Source organism: Musca autumnalis, unplaced genomic scaffold (genome assembly GCF_047663935.1).
Source record: "Musca autumnalis isolate F117 unplaced genomic scaffold, ASM4766393v1 scaffold_1, whole genome shotgun sequence".
Classification (NCBI taxonomy): Eukaryota; Metazoa; Arthropoda; class Insecta; order Diptera; family Muscidae; genus Musca; species Musca autumnalis.
The window spans coordinates 142,146,413-142,164,300 of record NW_027411644.1 but is presented as its reverse complement, the minus strand read 5'-3'; the positions used below and the strand labels follow the sequence as shown (position 1 = coordinate 142,164,300).

The 17,888-nt window shown below is 35.6% G+C and overlaps 2 protein-coding genes across 6 annotated transcripts in view; one reads left to right on the top strand and one right to left on the bottom strand.

Moving 5' to 3' along the window:
* Positions 1-5,748, top strand: part of tw (Protein O-mannosyl-transferase 2) — a 420,790-nt gene extending 415,042 nt beyond the window's left edge. For all 4 annotated transcript variants that reach the window (XM_073956337.1, XM_073956329.1, XM_073956348.1 and 1 more), the window contains exon 13: positions 5,437-5,748. In XM_073956337.1, coding sequence (XP_073812438.1) covers positions 5,437-5,630 — 194 coding nt within the window. In that variant the 3' untranslated portion in view covers positions 5,631-5,748. The remainder of the gene's footprint in view (positions 1-5,436) is intronic.
* LOC141387151 (uncharacterized protein CG45078-like) overlaps positions 1-17,888 on the bottom strand; it is a 125,666-nt gene that overhangs the window by 6,552 nt on the left and 101,226 nt on the right. The window lies entirely within an intron of this gene.

Sequence of the window (17,888 nt, the reverse complement as noted above, 5' to 3'; positions counted from 1 at the left end):
TCAAAACTGTTGGTATCCAATAGCAGCGAAGACGACGAAGATGCCACAGTCTCAATCCCAGAAGATGGTATTGAATGTATACCGCCCAGCCAAGATGAGGTAAAGATAGCAATAAATCGGCTGAAGAATAATAAGGCAGCAGGAGCCGATATCTTACCAGCCGAGCTGTTCAAAACCGGGGGCGACACGCTGATAAGGTGTATTCATCATCTAGTTAGCACCATCTGGCAGGAAGAACGAGTACCCGACGATTGGAACCTGAGTATCCTGTGCCCCGTCCACAAGAAGGGAGATAAGACTGTATGCTCTAACTATAGGGGCATAAGTCTACTCCCTTTTGCCTTCAAGGTCGTGTCAGGGATATTGTGCGAACGACTAAAGCCTATGGTCAACGAGATAAAAGGACCATACCAATGCGGCTTTAGACCTGGCAAGTCCACCATCGACCAGATATTTACCCTGCGGCAAATCCTGGAGAAGACCCAAGAGATGCAGATCGACACCTACCACCTTTTTGTCGATTATAAAGCAGCCTTCGACAGACCGCTGCGTTCAAAGGTATTCCAAGACATGTCTGAATTTGGTATCCCCGCAAAGCTCATCCGGCTTTACAAAATGACTTTAACTGACACGAGGTCCTCAGTTAAAGTAGGAAAGAACCTCTCCGAAGAGTTTGGTACTAAAAGAGGTTTCAGACAAGGAGACAGCATGTCGTGTGATCTCTTTAACATCCTGCTGAAAAAGGTTATACGAGAGGCAAACGTCAAAAGAAGTGGCACAATCTACACCAATAGTCACATGTTACTTGCTTATGCTGATGATATAGACATCATAGGCCGATCAGTAAAAGCTAAAGTGGGTCTGGCGGTAAACGGTGAGAAGACCAAGTTGATGGTGTCGACGCGCAATGCGTCCTTTGAGCTCGGACCGACTATTGAAGTTGGTTCCTATAATATTGAGGTAGTAAAAGACTTCGTCTACCTCGGCACCTCCGTAAACACAACAAACGACATCAGTTGTGAAATAAAAAGAAGAATTGTATTGGCCAACAGATGCTACTTTGGTTTAAGTAAGCAGTTTAAAAACAAAGCCACATCTCGTCAAACAAAAATAACGCTCTACAAAACACTGATACTACCCGTGCTGATGTATGGCTCCGAAGCCTGGGTACTTGCGCAAGCAGACATGGCAGTGTTTGGTGTGTTTGAGAGAAAAATTCTTCGCAAGATCTACGGACCAATCTGCGTTGACGGTGAATATCGACGTCGCATGAACCACGAGCTGCATCTGCTATACAACGACATCAATATCGTTAAACGTATCGAGATGCAGCGATCGCGTTGGGTAGGCCATATCATAAGAATGAGCGATTATGAACCCGCTAAAAAGGTGTATAAATACGGACCGCTTGGCGGTGCACGCAGAATTGGCAGGCCAAGGAATAGATGGCGCAAACAAGTGGATGATGAGATGAAAAGGCACGGTATTCCAGAGTGCGAAGCGACAAATAGAGAGAATTGGAGATCTTTTCTTAGTTCGGCCTATGGAACAAATGTTCTGTAATGGGCCAGCTAAGTAAGTAAGTACATTTGATATACTTTGAAATTATTTGAATGAAATGAAAAAAGACCCAAATTGTAAACGATTGTTACACCGTGTCCAACAATTTTTTAGAGAATTATTTTGGGAAGCTAGATTCATTGTAACCGTGAGTAACGACAGAAATGCTTTTGATGTGGTTGTGATATGTTTTCACATATTCCAGTGCCACGAGAAGATTCGATTAAATCCTATCAACTGTATATAAGTAACCAAGAATATGCACAGGGCACACTGGTCGAAACCACTGATCTAACGGCGCGAAAGTAAAAAAATCGAACTATAAAATTGCGAAATATTTTCCATTGTATCGATTACCGACACTTTGCAGGCAAAGATTTTGTTTTTATTTTTTTTTTATTTTTGTTATTGTAAACATTCACTAAGTTATTCACTATCAAATACAAGAGTTTTTGTTGCATCAGATTTTAAAAAATTGTAGCAAAAAATTAACTTCATATTTGTTTTTAATTAATAGCAGAGGGTATGATTTAAATTATAAAAATTAGTTTGGGGTCTGGAGGTACTTAGTTATATAGCGGTAAATTTTCAAAAAATTCAATTTTTAGTGTTTTTATGGGTTGTACGCGCTTGTTCCATAGAGGGCATCTTGTAAACGCGGCCGAACTTGTGTTCCATTATTTTTTGGGGAATGAAATTGGACTCTCTGGATAAGGAATAACCACATTAGGGCTGGAAATATTTGCAACTCTTTTGATGACTGCACTTTTAAAATAAGGGATTTGCATGAAATTCATACAAATTTAGCTGTGCATTAGTATGGGAGCTAAATCAAAATCTGGACCTATCTTGAAAAATGTTTGCAAGGAGGAGTTTTACCCCCGGAGACACTATAATACCATATTATAGCTAAATATGTTATTAAATATGGGATAACAAGTAAAAATTTAACGAATCGGGGTTACCATAAAAGGGGCTACATCGAAACATAAATCCGTATTGAAAATGTTTTGTAAGAAGATTTAATACGCAGTGAGAACAGGGAATGCGAAATTACAATATTTTGTGACCACTAGGAACCCTAAGTACCAAATTACTGCTACGAAATTGTGGCTTCAATCCTCAAAATACCGAAAATCGGAAGGTACCGTTATATGGGGGCTATACCAAAACATTAGCCGATATTGTTCATACTTCGCCCATTATTACCCACAGGTATAAGCTGAGTTTGTGCAAAATTTCAGTGACGTATCTCAATTCGTTTGCAAGTTATTAATTTCGCGCCGCTAGATCAGTGCTTTCGTCCACCGTGCAGCGCCATGTTGAAACAGCCATACTTTGGGCATTAAAACATTAAACTTTACCAACAATTGTCTGCAAAAAAGGAAACAGACAAAACAAAAGTTTGGTGGACAAACCCAAAATAACGAATATCGGACGGTGTCGTTCTATCGGTGCTTTATCGAAAGGTGTAAGAAAGGTTTGTACCTCTACCGAAGACCAACTATCAAATTTTTTTCCTTTCTATTGTATACGCTAAAACAAGTAGAAAAGGCGACTGGGCAGAATTTGTATATCCTACACCATAAATTATATTGAAACCAGATTTCAGCCTTTACGGTTGGATAATGTTGCTAAAACTTGAAAAATTCAGAAAATCGGCTGGTACCGCTCTGTGTTGGTTATATAAAAACGTGGACATGCACCAAAAACTTTTTTCGCTGGGATAATGAATCGAAAGCTTTAAAAATACCGAAAATCGGGAGGCCATGCCGAAACGTGGATCAGTACAAATTATAAAAGACTATCTTAAATATTGCCTGCTCTATCTTGATTCCAACGGACAGTTTTATGCTGTGGTGCGATTCTCTAACATATTTTAAATTAAACCTCAATTTTATGAATGAAAATTCAAATAAATGTTGACAACACTGTTGCTATCGGCAGAACTTTACTACTACTTTTTATTAGTCACTAACTTACCGAATAATATCGTTAATTACCGAAATAAGTCAGAGAATCGCACTACTGGTCAATAATATTCTACTTTATATGGTATCCGATTAATATTTTGATGTGTTACAAACAGAATGACATAGTTAATTATACCCTCCATCTTATAGTGGAGGGAATAAAAATACCTAAAAAATTGATGTATGTATCTTTCTTTACGGTCTATATAAAATTGTTGTCCTAATCGAAAAATAATAAAACGTTGACTGATATAATGGATCAATACCAAACACGCTAGGAGTTCATTAATAGGTCCTTAATTATCAATGTTGCGAGCTTTATTTGCATTTCAAAAGACGCACGGGGATTTTAAATAAAAATCTTTTCTTTAGACACAACAAATGTACAAATTTCGCTCCTGAAAAGGGTTAATAATTTAATTTCAACGAAAAATTTTACATCAACGAAGTTCCGCACATAATTGCTACTCACAGTAGCTACGATTACTTCAGTTTAAGATGAAAGATCTTAAACATATGAGGACGAGAAGATATTACTATAAATTCATTCTGCACAGTTTACTCGAAATATGGCGAAAACCAAAAATCCTTCGCAATTCCATTGGAAGAAAATTAAAAATTTTTTTTGCAAGCACATCTACAATTTTTGGCATAGAGGATAAAAAAAATTCTGGTTTCAAATCTGTACGCGTTCACAAAATTGGACGATGCGCGCAAAAGTTATAGCATCAAATATTGGCCTTTAGACTCCAATTACTAGGATACTGTAAGGAACACACTCCTGAGATATGCATTAAACGACGTAAAATCACGAGCTTTATAATCCTATTATGAGCTTTAAATATTATCTTTTTGCGCGTCCGAATTATTAAAGAAATTCAAAAAAACCGGCTTCAAGATGTCAGCATCAATTTTAGGTGGATGGAGTGGATATATCGCAAAATGATACACTAGTATCATATTGCCCATGAAGTATTCTTTGAGTCTTTCTTTGGGCATAAAACAACTTGTTGGCATCAACCCATTATTACCTATTTTTCTACATTGATGCCAACACAGCTTCCACGTAAATTAATTTTAATGGGTGACCTTATGGGATTCCTCCTAAAACACTTAATTTTAAAGAATGTATATCATACTATATAGGATATGTTAACAGTTCGCAAATTCTGAATGGGTGAAACTTGTATTCATCGATTTTAAAACATTTTTGGTTTTCGCCATATATATTAGTGTACATTATACTTCGTCTTAAAAATTTACAATCAAAGATTCAATTCCCAAATGCTATTGATCTCTGCAACGTGATTTCAAGGAATAGAAATTTGAACTCAAATTATTAAATTTAATCCATGTCTGCGAGACGAAGTTCGCCGGGTCCACTAGTATAATATAAAATTATTTAAAATGTTTGTGCAAAGAACATTTTTTATCTTTTGGACTTAAACAAAATTCTCAGATTCTAACCTGGAATATCTTAAGATCCCTGGTACATTTTCACGAAAATTCTCTAAAAAAATTTGAATTCAAATTATTAAATTTAATCCATGTCTGCGAGACGAAGTTTGCCGGCTCCACTAGTATAATATAAAATTATTTAAAATTTTTGTGAAAAAGAAAATTTTTTTTATCTTTTGGACTTAAAAAATTGTCTCAGATTCTAACCTGGAATATCTTAAGATCCCTGGTACATTTTCACAAAAATTCTCTAAAAATCCGTATTGATGGTCCAATCGATGAACAGTTTGTAACAGTTAATTGTTGTGGCTAAAAACGAATCCTACAGGCACAATATTTAATCTTTACTTGTGATGGTGCACATTGCTGTATTAAAGCTTTAGTTAATTAATATTTATATCAGTTAATACAATGCTTTGATTGAAATTACCTTCTTCTATTACAGGTGTAATCTTCCATTATATCGCAAATAGTCTTCCACGTATTATTCGTTTACCTATACTAAGTATAATGCTTTGTATAACGGTTTATAGCTTTATTTTATTCTCCCCGCTTTCGTACGGAATGAAGGGACCACTAGCTACATATTCCAACTCCACTATGTACGGCTTAAGATGGTTATCATCCTGGGAATTCTAAGCCGCCTACTTTGAGGAAAATACATATGTGTAAAAACATTTGTCGAACTCGAATAAATTTCCTAATACATTCCATTCACTTTTATACTTAAATAAACATACATTTTAAACGCCTGCAATCAATACGTTTTTTTATTTACGATGGTAAGTATTTCTCCACAAAGGTGAACAGAAAATATCATATCAGTTTGGCAATAAAAATGTAGAATAAACAATAAATAAATTTGAACACGTAGGGAAGGGGTAAGTTCGGTCGAGCCAATTTTTAAAACGAGTTGCATTGAAGCAAAACTGAAAAATAAGTTTCCTATCATTTATAAAAGTACTTAGCTCTTCCGTCATGTTAAGGCTTATTCCTAGTAGAAGTGGAATATGCTAATAAAAATATCAATTTCGTTTAAACAAGATTTAATACCAACGAGATATCAATGTTTTCTGTCCATTTAGAACCCGAAATGCCAAGTTACAACCATTTCAGTAGAAATATCCATTTAAAGACTTCACATCGTACGATATCGTTTAACTTTCAATCTGACAATCGACTATCAAAAACTAAACACAACATTTCAGCCACTTTTAAATACCGAAAGTCGGGAGGTACAGTTCTATGGGGTATATATCAAAACGTTGACAAATAGCTACAAATTTTCAAAATATGGAAACTTGGGAGGTTCCGTTATATGTGGGCTATATCAAAACGTGGACATATACTGACAAATGTGTGCGGAAAACTTTTGTAAGATCTTCTTCTTTATTTGCTTATTCGATTTTCGAATATTAGCGATCATACAATTACATAGTTTCTATATTCATTAAATGTTATTTATGATTTGACTAAAGAGTTCTCTATTTCGTAATGTGTTGATAATGTAGTCTGAGTTTTTGCTGTATGTTTTTGAGCCAAGTTGTTTCTTTTCTACCTTTGAAATTTCTACCTTCCATTTTTTCTTGGAGAATTTCTTGAAGTTGTTTATATTTGGGATTCCTCATCTTGTGCTTTTTGATATGGTTTATTAGTTCTCGGGTGCGGTTCATTCTTCTGAGAACCTCTTTGTTGGATATGTGAGCTGTCCAGGGTATTTTTAGTATTCTTCTGTAAACCCATATCTCAAATGCCTCGAGCCTTTTATTGTCTACAGTTTTAATGGTCCAAATTTCCACTGCATATAGCAATACTGACTGTTCAATGTCGGCCAACATTGAACTATTTCTACATATATGATCATTCAAAAATACATATTGAATTGTTTTTTATTTTGATTATTGCCATAAGTAAAATATACTTAGGAAAGCCCCATAATTGTATGTACACATATACTAGGCATATTTGACCTATTTATTGCATTTTATTATTTCTCCTTTTCGTGGTTTCTCCCTTCTGCACAATCTCTTATATCCATTTGTCTAATTGTCTCTCAAGTGAGAACCAATATAACAACAATCACACAAATCTCAACACTTAGAATGAAGAAGCATAAGTAACGGTTGTTGTTGTTATGTATAATTTGCAACTTCTTTCGCTGGCTTTGAACAGACAAAAGGACAGAGAATTAATCAGTTGGTTTTTAACTTCGACTAAATAAGAACACCAAAATTCTTACAAGCAACCAAATAAAAGGAAGAAACTACAAAAGTGAAAAAGAAAATTAAATCTATAATAATTGAAATTGTTTTATCAAAGAAAGCGAATTTATGTGAAGTTCGTGAATTAAAGTTATAAATCAACAAATACGAATTTAATAAATTTATATTTTGTATATTACAACTATATAAAATAAACAAAACCACATAAACTGAAGTAAAAGAAAAAAGAGTCAAACTTAATCTTAAAACTAAAACATTGAAATTGAAACAAGAATTACAACCCTAATTTGTGCAAAACGCAAAACCAATAAATTTATTGAAACATTCTATAACAAAACGGATCTTGAAGTCTAACCCCAAAATTTTTTCTCTGAACTCACCATACAAATTTAGTAAAGGGCAGGGCTTCGGAGTCGGAGTCGGAGTCTAGCAAATTTTGCTGGAGTCGGAGTCGGAGTCTAGAGTCGTGAAAAAAAGCTCGACTCCGACTCCGGGCAAAATGTTTTTTCTACATTTTTCAAAAGAGTTTTTATTTTTTATGATAGAGAGATTAACTTTATTAAAATTTTGATAAATCGTTGATTCATTTTATAGGAAATCTATGAGTAAACTTGTAAGCAAAGGATTTATTATATTCAGTAATGTTCCATAACAATAGAATTATAATAGCATCTTTCAATATGAATCAACTTCTTAACATACCATCACATTTATGACATACTTATATACACTCTGGAATACTAGTTTTAGATCTCACCTATTTATACTTCACAATGTAATGTGGAAAAAGTATTATAAGTTTATTTTGTCCACAATTAAGGGGTTATGGTCACTTATTGTGCACGAAAAATGAAATTTTTCATGAATTTTTACAAGTAATCTACCAATTTTTCCAAAGGATATTGTTTTCATCTGATTTATAATAACTTGAGCTACTTTCAGAATTTATTTTTTTGTTGAAAAATATTGCACAGTTTTCTGACAAATGGCCACCTACGAAACACTGTTTTTACTAAAGCAGTTTGCGGTGACCACTGTAGCTCGAAAACGAATAAACCGATCAGCATATGTTTTTGTGGGATCATAAGAACATAATAATCGTGTACTTAAGCGAAACGAATAAAAAAATATGCATTTAAGAAAAATGTGAACTGTAGAAGTCAAAATTTCGATTTTACCTAAAAAAGTTGAGAGTTTTTTCGCCATAAATCAGTCAAAATTTTTTTTAAAAATTCTCTTGCTTAAGTACAATCTTTTTATACGTATAATAATCCCAAAATGCTATTTTGAGAAAACCGTGTTTCAAACTTCGATGTTACATACAAATCACAATGAATTTTCTCTTTCTAACGCTCATATCTCAGCTAATTTTTATCCGTTCGACATATTCTATTCTACATGTACTTTAAAATGAGTCAGCAAAAAATTTTCGCTTTCGTAAAATCTGTAAGTAACAAATTACTGTTGGTATACCCATCTTCATATTTCGACAAAATAAAACGAAAAAGATATGTGACGGTGACGTACAAAAAAAAATTATTCAAACGCGGCAGTTCTACTTGTTATACCCACAGCATTTATTCTAACGAGGGTATATACACTTTCATACGGGCAAAATGTGCCTCATCGAAATAATGGTTTTAGACCCCAGGTATGTTTGGACCAAATGTGTTTCAGACAGTTTGGAGTCGATTCAGCAATGTCCGTCCGTCTGTCTGTCTGGCTGGCTGGAGCGCACGATAACTCTCGAACGGATCAACCGATTCGATCCAAAATTTGTCTTTCGTAATATTTTGTCGAAACTTAGTTTAAGTTCGAAGATGGGCTATATCGGTCCACTCCTTCCGGTACCTCCCCCACAAAAGTTCGAAAATGTTCGGAAAATTTCTGCGCACGATAACTCTTGAAGGAAGTTACCGATTTGATCCATACTTTGCACATCCTGCAATTTCTACCAGACTTAGATGAGGCTCCAAAATTGACTCAATCGGTCCACCCCTTCGGGTACCTCCCACACAAAATTTCGGATAAGTTCACTTTATGACCTGCTATCGAATCACTTTGAATTTTGTTGAAGCAACTTCCATTCGCTGCCTCAATTATGATCGTAAACGTTTTTCAGAAGCAAGTCCATACTTCTTGAGCAAACATCCCGAAGGGTGTAAAAGCCCCCTATGGCACCATATGTAGTGGCTGGAAATCCACTTCCATAATGGTCAATGTAGATCCATTCCTTTTAGTATCTCCCCCGCAAAACTTTTGATCTCTAATCCTAATGAACATTTTTGTCGATTCAAATTCCCAATATTTTTAAAACCCCTAAATAATTATTTTGGAAAAAATTTTTTCAATATACACAGGCTGATGGTATATCTCTGTCGGCATAGCCGACTGATACTTTTTTACTTGTTTTGTGATAATTGCTTACATTGAAGTACGTTTTGAATGCCTTGTCTTAACACATTAATACTGAATTAGAACAACTTAGAAAAATGCTATAATATTTGAATTACTAAATGCTGACATTGAATATGTATGTATATTAATTATCATTGGAATGTGACATTGTTTCTCATGGAAGTTTAAATATGTACAAATCAAACTTACAATGAATGATGGTTACTTAAAACTCTCATTTCTTACTTAGATGGATATTATTCTAAATAGAACCTATTATTACATAAGCCGAACTAAGTACAGATTTACATACGTTTTTTGGGAAAAATTATTTCAATATATACAGGCTGAGGCAAAGCCGACTGACACTTTTTTACTTGTTTTTGTTTTAAATTGATAATCTGAGGGTATACTCGTACATATATTTCGGCAAAATCAACTGAAACTTTCTAAATTCTTTCTGCTGTTGTTGTTCTTTTTGATATAAGATACAGCGGATTCAATAAGGAACATCAATTTTACATCGCATTGCATTACAAATTGTCTTAGAGAAAAGAACAGATAAGCATATAGGGTCCTAGTATAGGAAAAGTTGAAAAATTTAGCAAATTTTATTAATTTTTAGTGGTATAGGAAATTACCCTCGGAGTCGACTCCGGAGTCGGAGTCGTGAAAAAAAACTGGCCTGGAGTCGGAGTCGAAGGAAAAATGGCTCGACTCCGAAACCCTGGTAAAGGGTTACAAAATTGGACATACGAAATAAACATAGGTTTGTGTCATTAAATTTATAGAACCAGCACGCCCGATAGTAAACATTTTGGTACTTCGAGCCGGATGGTGTTTTTTTTTTTAAAAAAAAGGCATAAATTTAAAAACAAAACTAAAATTAACATCAATTAAAAATTAAGTCATTATAAAGTGTAGTGACCTAAACCATAACTAGACAAACCAGAGAAGTTGATAACAAAAATCATTGCAAATAAAGTGAAGATCTAGAGACTTTAACAAAAACAAAAGAAAGGGGAAATATACGTAATTTCTCGTTTAAAATACTGAACATTTTTTGTGACCAAGTCAACTTGCAAAAAAAAAAAAAGACTGTTATATAACGGACAATTAATCAGAACTTTGAACAAATACCAAACCAAGTGTTCTCTTTCATTTAAGTCTCAACAATTAAACTAAACTAAACACAGCGCAGAGCAAAGGAGATATCAAAAACCAAAAAAAAGCAAGTACATAAGGCAGTAAGTACATAGCCACATATTTATATCATCTGTTACATTTCTCATTAAGAGAGTTAATCGCAGTAGACCTTATATACAAATTCTATATTTCTCATGCATAGAGTAACCGTGTCTATCTATTTTTGATGTTTTCTGCGAAACATTTAAACGCAAGTACCTTTTGACTTATTGGGATTTAAAAAACTCGATAGACATTGCTATTTTCCATATTTGCTGAGATTTGGAAAACATTGAGACCTACTTTCTTATACTGCGTTCGGAATTTTGCTATGAGCTTTTAATTTCGGTTTGAGGATTCTAATTCAAACAGTTATACCATACTTATTATTTGGATTTGCGCACTCGATTCGCTTTGGTGGGGCTTTGAAACAGGGCATACATCTGTGATAATCTTTCAAACCCCTGGGTTTTTGACATCTTTAGTTTTTTGGGAATTTTGCTGAATTACCATTATTCAACATTACCAACAAGTGACACCGAAATTTTTTACATATACATATAGGGCTTTTGTGTGTATATGTGTTTTGACATGGACGTTTTCGCTACGAGCTGATAGTGAACAGTAAAGGTCACCCTTGTTTTGGAATTTGCTAACGATTTTTTGTGTAGACTTGCTAGTCTAAACATTCGAAGCATTCATGATAATTTAGCCTAATTCGAAAAAAATATTTTGGGATCCTCTCATCATGGACGTCACCCAAGAATTTACGAACGTATATAACGACTTAATGGACTTCAGTGACCTTCAAGTTGGTAGCAAAGCAGAGGACAATGTTCATGCTTTGGAAGCCCTACGAGTTCATCTAGACCACATTTGGAGACACTTAAGGCGCTGTTTCCGTGCGGAGTTGTTTTTCTTCTTCACGTTTCTTTTTCTCCCATCGGACGCCTCCCCAGGTGGTGGATAGGGGAACGCTCATCAGTATGGTGGGTACCGCAAAAATAAAATATGCGGGGCGAACAAAAAAAAAAAGTGATGTGGTAGTGTCTCATCCCATATTGGGCGGCTACAAACAGCGTCTGTACTCCAGTGGAGCGGCTGAATTCTAGAAGGAAAACTATATACCCATCAGAAGGCAACGGGAAACCGCTGATGTATTATCCCTGGAAAATTGTACAATATGAACAATGAACAAAATACACGGCCCTCAGTCTCCGGCCAAACGAGGGTGCTAAGAATCCCCGGAGGTAAAAACAAGAAAACTCTAAACATTGGAACATGGAATGTCCGAAGCTTGTATGAGTCTGGAAAATTAAACAATACTATCAATGAAATGAATAGATTAAACATTGATATATTAGGCGTCAGTGAAACATGGTGGACGGAATGTCACACATTTAAATCCCAAAATGCGTCGATATACTCCTCAGGAAATATGGAAGGGACACGCAGAAAAGGTGTAGGTATCATTGTTAGCAAACATGTTGCTGGTTCTGTTGCTGGATTTGTTCCAATGTCCGACAGGACTATGATGGTCAAAATAAAAGGAAAACCACTTAACTTAAACATTATTCAAGTTTACGCTCCCACATGTGATGGAAACACAGACGAGGTGGAAAAATTCTACGATGAAATCAATAAGCTGCTAAAAATGACGAAATCACATAAAAAAACAACAAAAACATTGTTCCACAACATCCCATACGGGACAAGGGAGACTTCTCTCATATCAATGAAATGAAAGAGGTGACAGATTAATTCAATTTTGTCAAGAAAATGGATTTACTATCGCCAATACATTATTCCAATTACATCCTAGAAGGCTTTATACGTGGAAATCGCCGCAGGATAACAGAAATAATATAGTGCGTAATCAAATAGACTATATTATGATTAATAAAAGATATAGGACCTGCGTGACTAAATGCTCAACATATCCAGGAGCAGATGTGCCATCGGATCACAACCTTCTGATGCTGAACATTCGTACAAAACTTGCAACAATTCAAAAAAAAAAAAAAAAAGAAACGGCTCCGAATTAATTGTGAAAAACTTAATGATCCAATGATTAAAAACCAAGTGAAGGATAATCTAAATAAGGAACTTGAGAGAATCGACTTGAACGATGTGGAAACTCTTTGGCATAATGTGAAAGGTACAATATACAAAATAACAGAAAACTCGCTTGGAAACTGTACTAGAGAAAATAATGAAGAATGGATGACGGATGAAATTTTACAGCTTCGAGCAGAACGCAGTAAATTTAGAAATGTGGATTATGAGAAATACTGGGAAGTCAACAAAGAAATTCGAGCAGCAACCCGTGCTGCCAAAAATACTCTTATAAATAGAAAATGTCGTGAAATTGAGCATCTACATAGTTTACATGATGATTTTAATCTTCATAGAAAATTGAAAGAAGCGGCCGGAATTTATAGAAAATCCACCACAACCACGCTTTTAGATGATAACAACCAGCCAATTTTTGAGATGGAACAAACAAAAAACCATTGGAAAGAATACATTAAAGAATTATTTACTGATGAAAGCAGATCGTGCAATGAAAACGTTAATATGGATATTGCTGGAAATCCAATAACGGAGTCTGAAGTAGAACAAGCAATTATAACACTAAAGGACAAGAAATCGACAGGACCTGATCAAATCCCGTCCGAAATGCTGAAACTAGTAGATGGACGCAATATACCAATAATAGTAAAACTTTTTAATTATGTATATGACACTGGTCAATACCCACATGACTGGCTACTATCGACCTTTGTAGCGATACCAAAGAAGACTAATGCAAAGAAATGCAGTGAGTACAGACTCATTAGTCTTATGTGCCACATTCTAAAAATATTTCTTAGAATAATACACACAAGAATATATCCTGCATGTGAAAAAGCTATGGGAGACTCACAGTTTGGGTTCAAAGAAGGCATGGGGACGAGAGAAGCTTTGCTGTCCATGCTGATACTGGTGCAGAAATGCAGAGATGTCCAAAAAGATGCTTTCCTCTGCTTCATAGATTACGAAAAGGCGTTTGACACCGTTCAGCACGACAAGTTAATCAAAATATTGAAGGACATTGGAGTTGGGGAAAAAGAAATAAGATGCATAAAAAACTTGTATTGGAATCAAAAAGCTCGGATGGAGATAAACAGTGAACCAACAGACGAAATTGAAATTTCAAGAGGAGTGAGACAGGGATGCATATTGTCCCCTTTGCTGTTCAACATTTATTCCCAGAAAATATTTAAGGAAGCCATTGAAAGCGAACGAATAGTAATAAAAGTACATGGTATAATAATCAACAACATACGCTATGCAGATGACACTGCAATAATAGCTGCCAGCATATCTGGTCTACAAAAGCTCATAGACAAAGTTACTTGTGTGAGCGAAATGTATGGCCTAAAAATAAACATTAAAAAAACCAAATACATGGTTGTGAGTAGGAAGAACGATCAATATAACACCACCCTAAAAATTAAAAATAATAATATTGAACGAGTCACAAATTTTACATATCTTGGGGTATTATTAAACGAAAAATGGGATTCGTCAAACGAAATTAAACGACGTATAGAGATGGCCAGAGATGCCTTTTTCAAGTATAAACAAGTATTAACAAACCACGACATAAGCCTCTCAACAAAAGCCAGATTTGTGAAATGCTATATATGGTCTGTACTACTCTACGCAGTTGAGACGTGGACCATCAAAATTACCGATGAGAAAAAGCTTGAATCCTTCGAAATATGGGTCTATCGAAGGATTTTAAAGATACCCTGGACCGACCATGTATCAAACCAGGACGTTCTAAGAAGAATGGGATTAGAAAGACAACTGCTGCAACATGCCAAATCTCGAAAAATTGCATACCTAGGACATCTCATGAGAAATGACAAATATAAGTTTCTGCAAACCATTATAAAAGGTAAAATAGAAGGAAAAAGAGGAAGAGGTAGAAGAGAACTGAACTGGCTGAAAAATATCCAAGACTGGACAGGCTGCCAAGATGAAGGAAATGTGATTGCGGCTGAAAGAAATAGAGAGCTGTTTATGCCTGAATAATCATTATAATATAAATATGAACTTATATTAACACATTAATAATTCTATTGTATGATCGCTTATATCCGGATAACGGATTTGCAAATAAAGAAGAAGAAGAAGGCGCTGTTACGAAGATTGCCGGGACTATATATCTAAGGAAGGGGAAGCTCCCGTGGACTTAACGAAGCTGCGATCAACTTTTAGAAATGCCATCACGACATACAAATCAACACTTGGATCAATTAATGCAGAAATAGACGTTCTTACCACCAAATCCACCGAGCATCTAGATAAATGCGTGACAAACTACGCCACCCACTATTCCCTAAAGCTTCCTCCATGTGATACGGAAGTTTACGGCAGTTATAAAACCTGGCCTACCTTTAGGGACCTTTTCACCGCAATTAACATAAAAAATTCGAGTATTAGCAAGGTAGAAAAGTTGTATCTCCTTACCCAGAAAACTGGAGGCGAAACCAAGGACATCATAGCTTGTGTTCTACTTACGCATGACCGATTTGACATCGCGTGGAAAAACTTAAATGACAGGTATGAGAACAAACGCATGCAAGTAAACGAACAGTTGAGGACTTTGTTCAATTTACCTGTTGTAACTGTAGACTCAAGCTCATCACTGAAGTCATTGCAAAGATCAGTTATTGGCTGCCTTGAAACGCTAAAGTCCTTAGAAGTTGACATTTCCACATGGGATCCGATTATCATCTACCTCTGCTCCCAAAAGATGCCCCGAACTTACTTACAGGACTTCGAAAATACCTTGGACGATAGCTCAATTATTCCACAATGGATTGACTTTGACTATTTCCTTACGCAGCTATTTAAGACTTTAGAGTCCGTAGGCAATTTTCAGCCATCTACTTCAAAGGAAAATTCGATATTTCAACGGGAGAGAAATATTAGCTCGTTTCAAACAAATGTTGATGCGAATTCTAAAGTCCGTGACGGTCTTAATAAAAATCAGTGTCCATAGTGTAAGGAAATGCACTTACTGAAAATTGCCCTAAATTTTTGGCTAGACAAGTCAACGATCGTATTCACATTGTACAAACAACAAGGCACTTAGACCTTTGACGTCATTCGCATGGGCTAATTTCGTCCGGAACTGTCCAGAAGTTCAACATCAAAAAGTCCCGAGATGGATACAGTATACTCCATCGTGTAAAATCGATATACACGGCTTCTGCGATTATTCTGAGAAGGCATATGCAGCGACTTTATTTATTAGATTAGAGGAAAACAACGAAGTACATACATATCTTCTAATCCCAAAGAATCGAGTTGCTCCTGTAAAGAAAATGTCACTTCCTAGGTTAGAACTATGTGGAGCTGCCTAATTGGCAAGGTTGACATTCTCCGTCGTACCAAACCTTAATCTAAAACGACATAATACATTTTTTTTGGACAGATTCAACAATAGTCCTTGCCTGGCTTAAAAACCCACCATGTGCGTGGAATACCTTCGTGGGCAATCGAGTATCGGACATCATAGATAAAATTGGAACAGCTAACTGGAATCACATGGATTCATCCGACAATCCAGCTGATATTGCAACTAGGGGATGCACGGACCGACGTGGCTTCAGGAACCAACTGAATGTTGGCCCCGACCTCGACCAATAGATGATACTTTATTGGAACGAAAACACGTTAAGACATTCATAACTCCTTCAATTAACGATCTGAAGAAAATTGATCCGTTAAGAAACTTTTCTACCTTATCAAGGGCATATCGCTCTTTTGCATACGTAGCGAGAACCATACGAATAATACACGGATTTAACCCTCAAGGATCTGCAAGCGATATTCTCTTCGAAGAAGTTCGGACAGGCAAATCTAAACTCATCCTGCTTACCCAGGCACACTTTTTCCAAGAAGAATACACCTTATTATCACAGAAGAAACATTTACCTAAAACCAGTCCACTTTTGACATTAAACCCATTTATTGACGACAAGGGCATTATGAGAGCAAACGGACGTATTACTAACTCCCCTACGTTGACTTTAAATCGTTTGGCATAGCTCTTCTTCGGTATTGCTATAAACGTGGACTTCAACCAGTCTTGTGGAAATTGTCCTGTGTCATATATGTATGGTGAAAAGTTTGGTAAATAGTTGTAGGTTGCTTCCATCAATGAGTTTTAATATTTCGAAAGGGATCTCGTCAGGTCCAGTTGCTTTTTTGTCCCTCAAAAACTTAATGGCCCATTCTACTTCAGAGTCCGTTATACTCGTTTCAGACAATATTTGCGTGGGTTGATTTTCGTAGAATGATCTTTTATCTTTTTTACGCTAATCTCAGTCACTATTTCATTGCTATCATTGTATAGTACAGCAGAAGTTGTTTTACGATATACACCAGCAGCTTTCTTTAATTTCTTGTGTAATCATCGTGTAGGATTTGTCAATCTTTCTATTTCTTCGCACCGATTATTTAAATAAGCGGTTTTTGCAGCTCGTATGGCTGTTTGAATTTCTCTATTGAGCTCCGTTCGCCGTTCATCCATAAGTTGTAGAATTTCCCAGACCATGTTGAGATATGGTATTTATTGTAGTTTTAACTCTTTGCCATATACTTTCAACCTCATCCGAATTAATTGTGTTCAGATGTAAATTTAAATGTGTTATATTATTATATTAAATGTGTTATATTATTTTTAATGAGGGGATTTGCCAGTTTTCCAATATCAAGTTTTTTACAATGTTTTTATTTATTTATTTATTTTTTTTTTTTTGACTTCGATATATGTGCACATATTTGCCATAAGAAGATTATGATCAGAAGGAACATCTGCTCCTGGGTATGTCGAGGCCTTCGTTATAGACGTACAGTGACGCGTATCTATGAGAATGAAATCAATGTACAGTCGTCTGGGCGGTAGGCAGAAATGTGTGTTCGCTACTTTCATTCGGTATTCTTGGCAGAATTCTATCAGTCTGTCACCTCTTTCATTTCTATTTCCCAATCCATACTGTCCACTTATTCCTGGGGCAGCGCTGCATCCTAC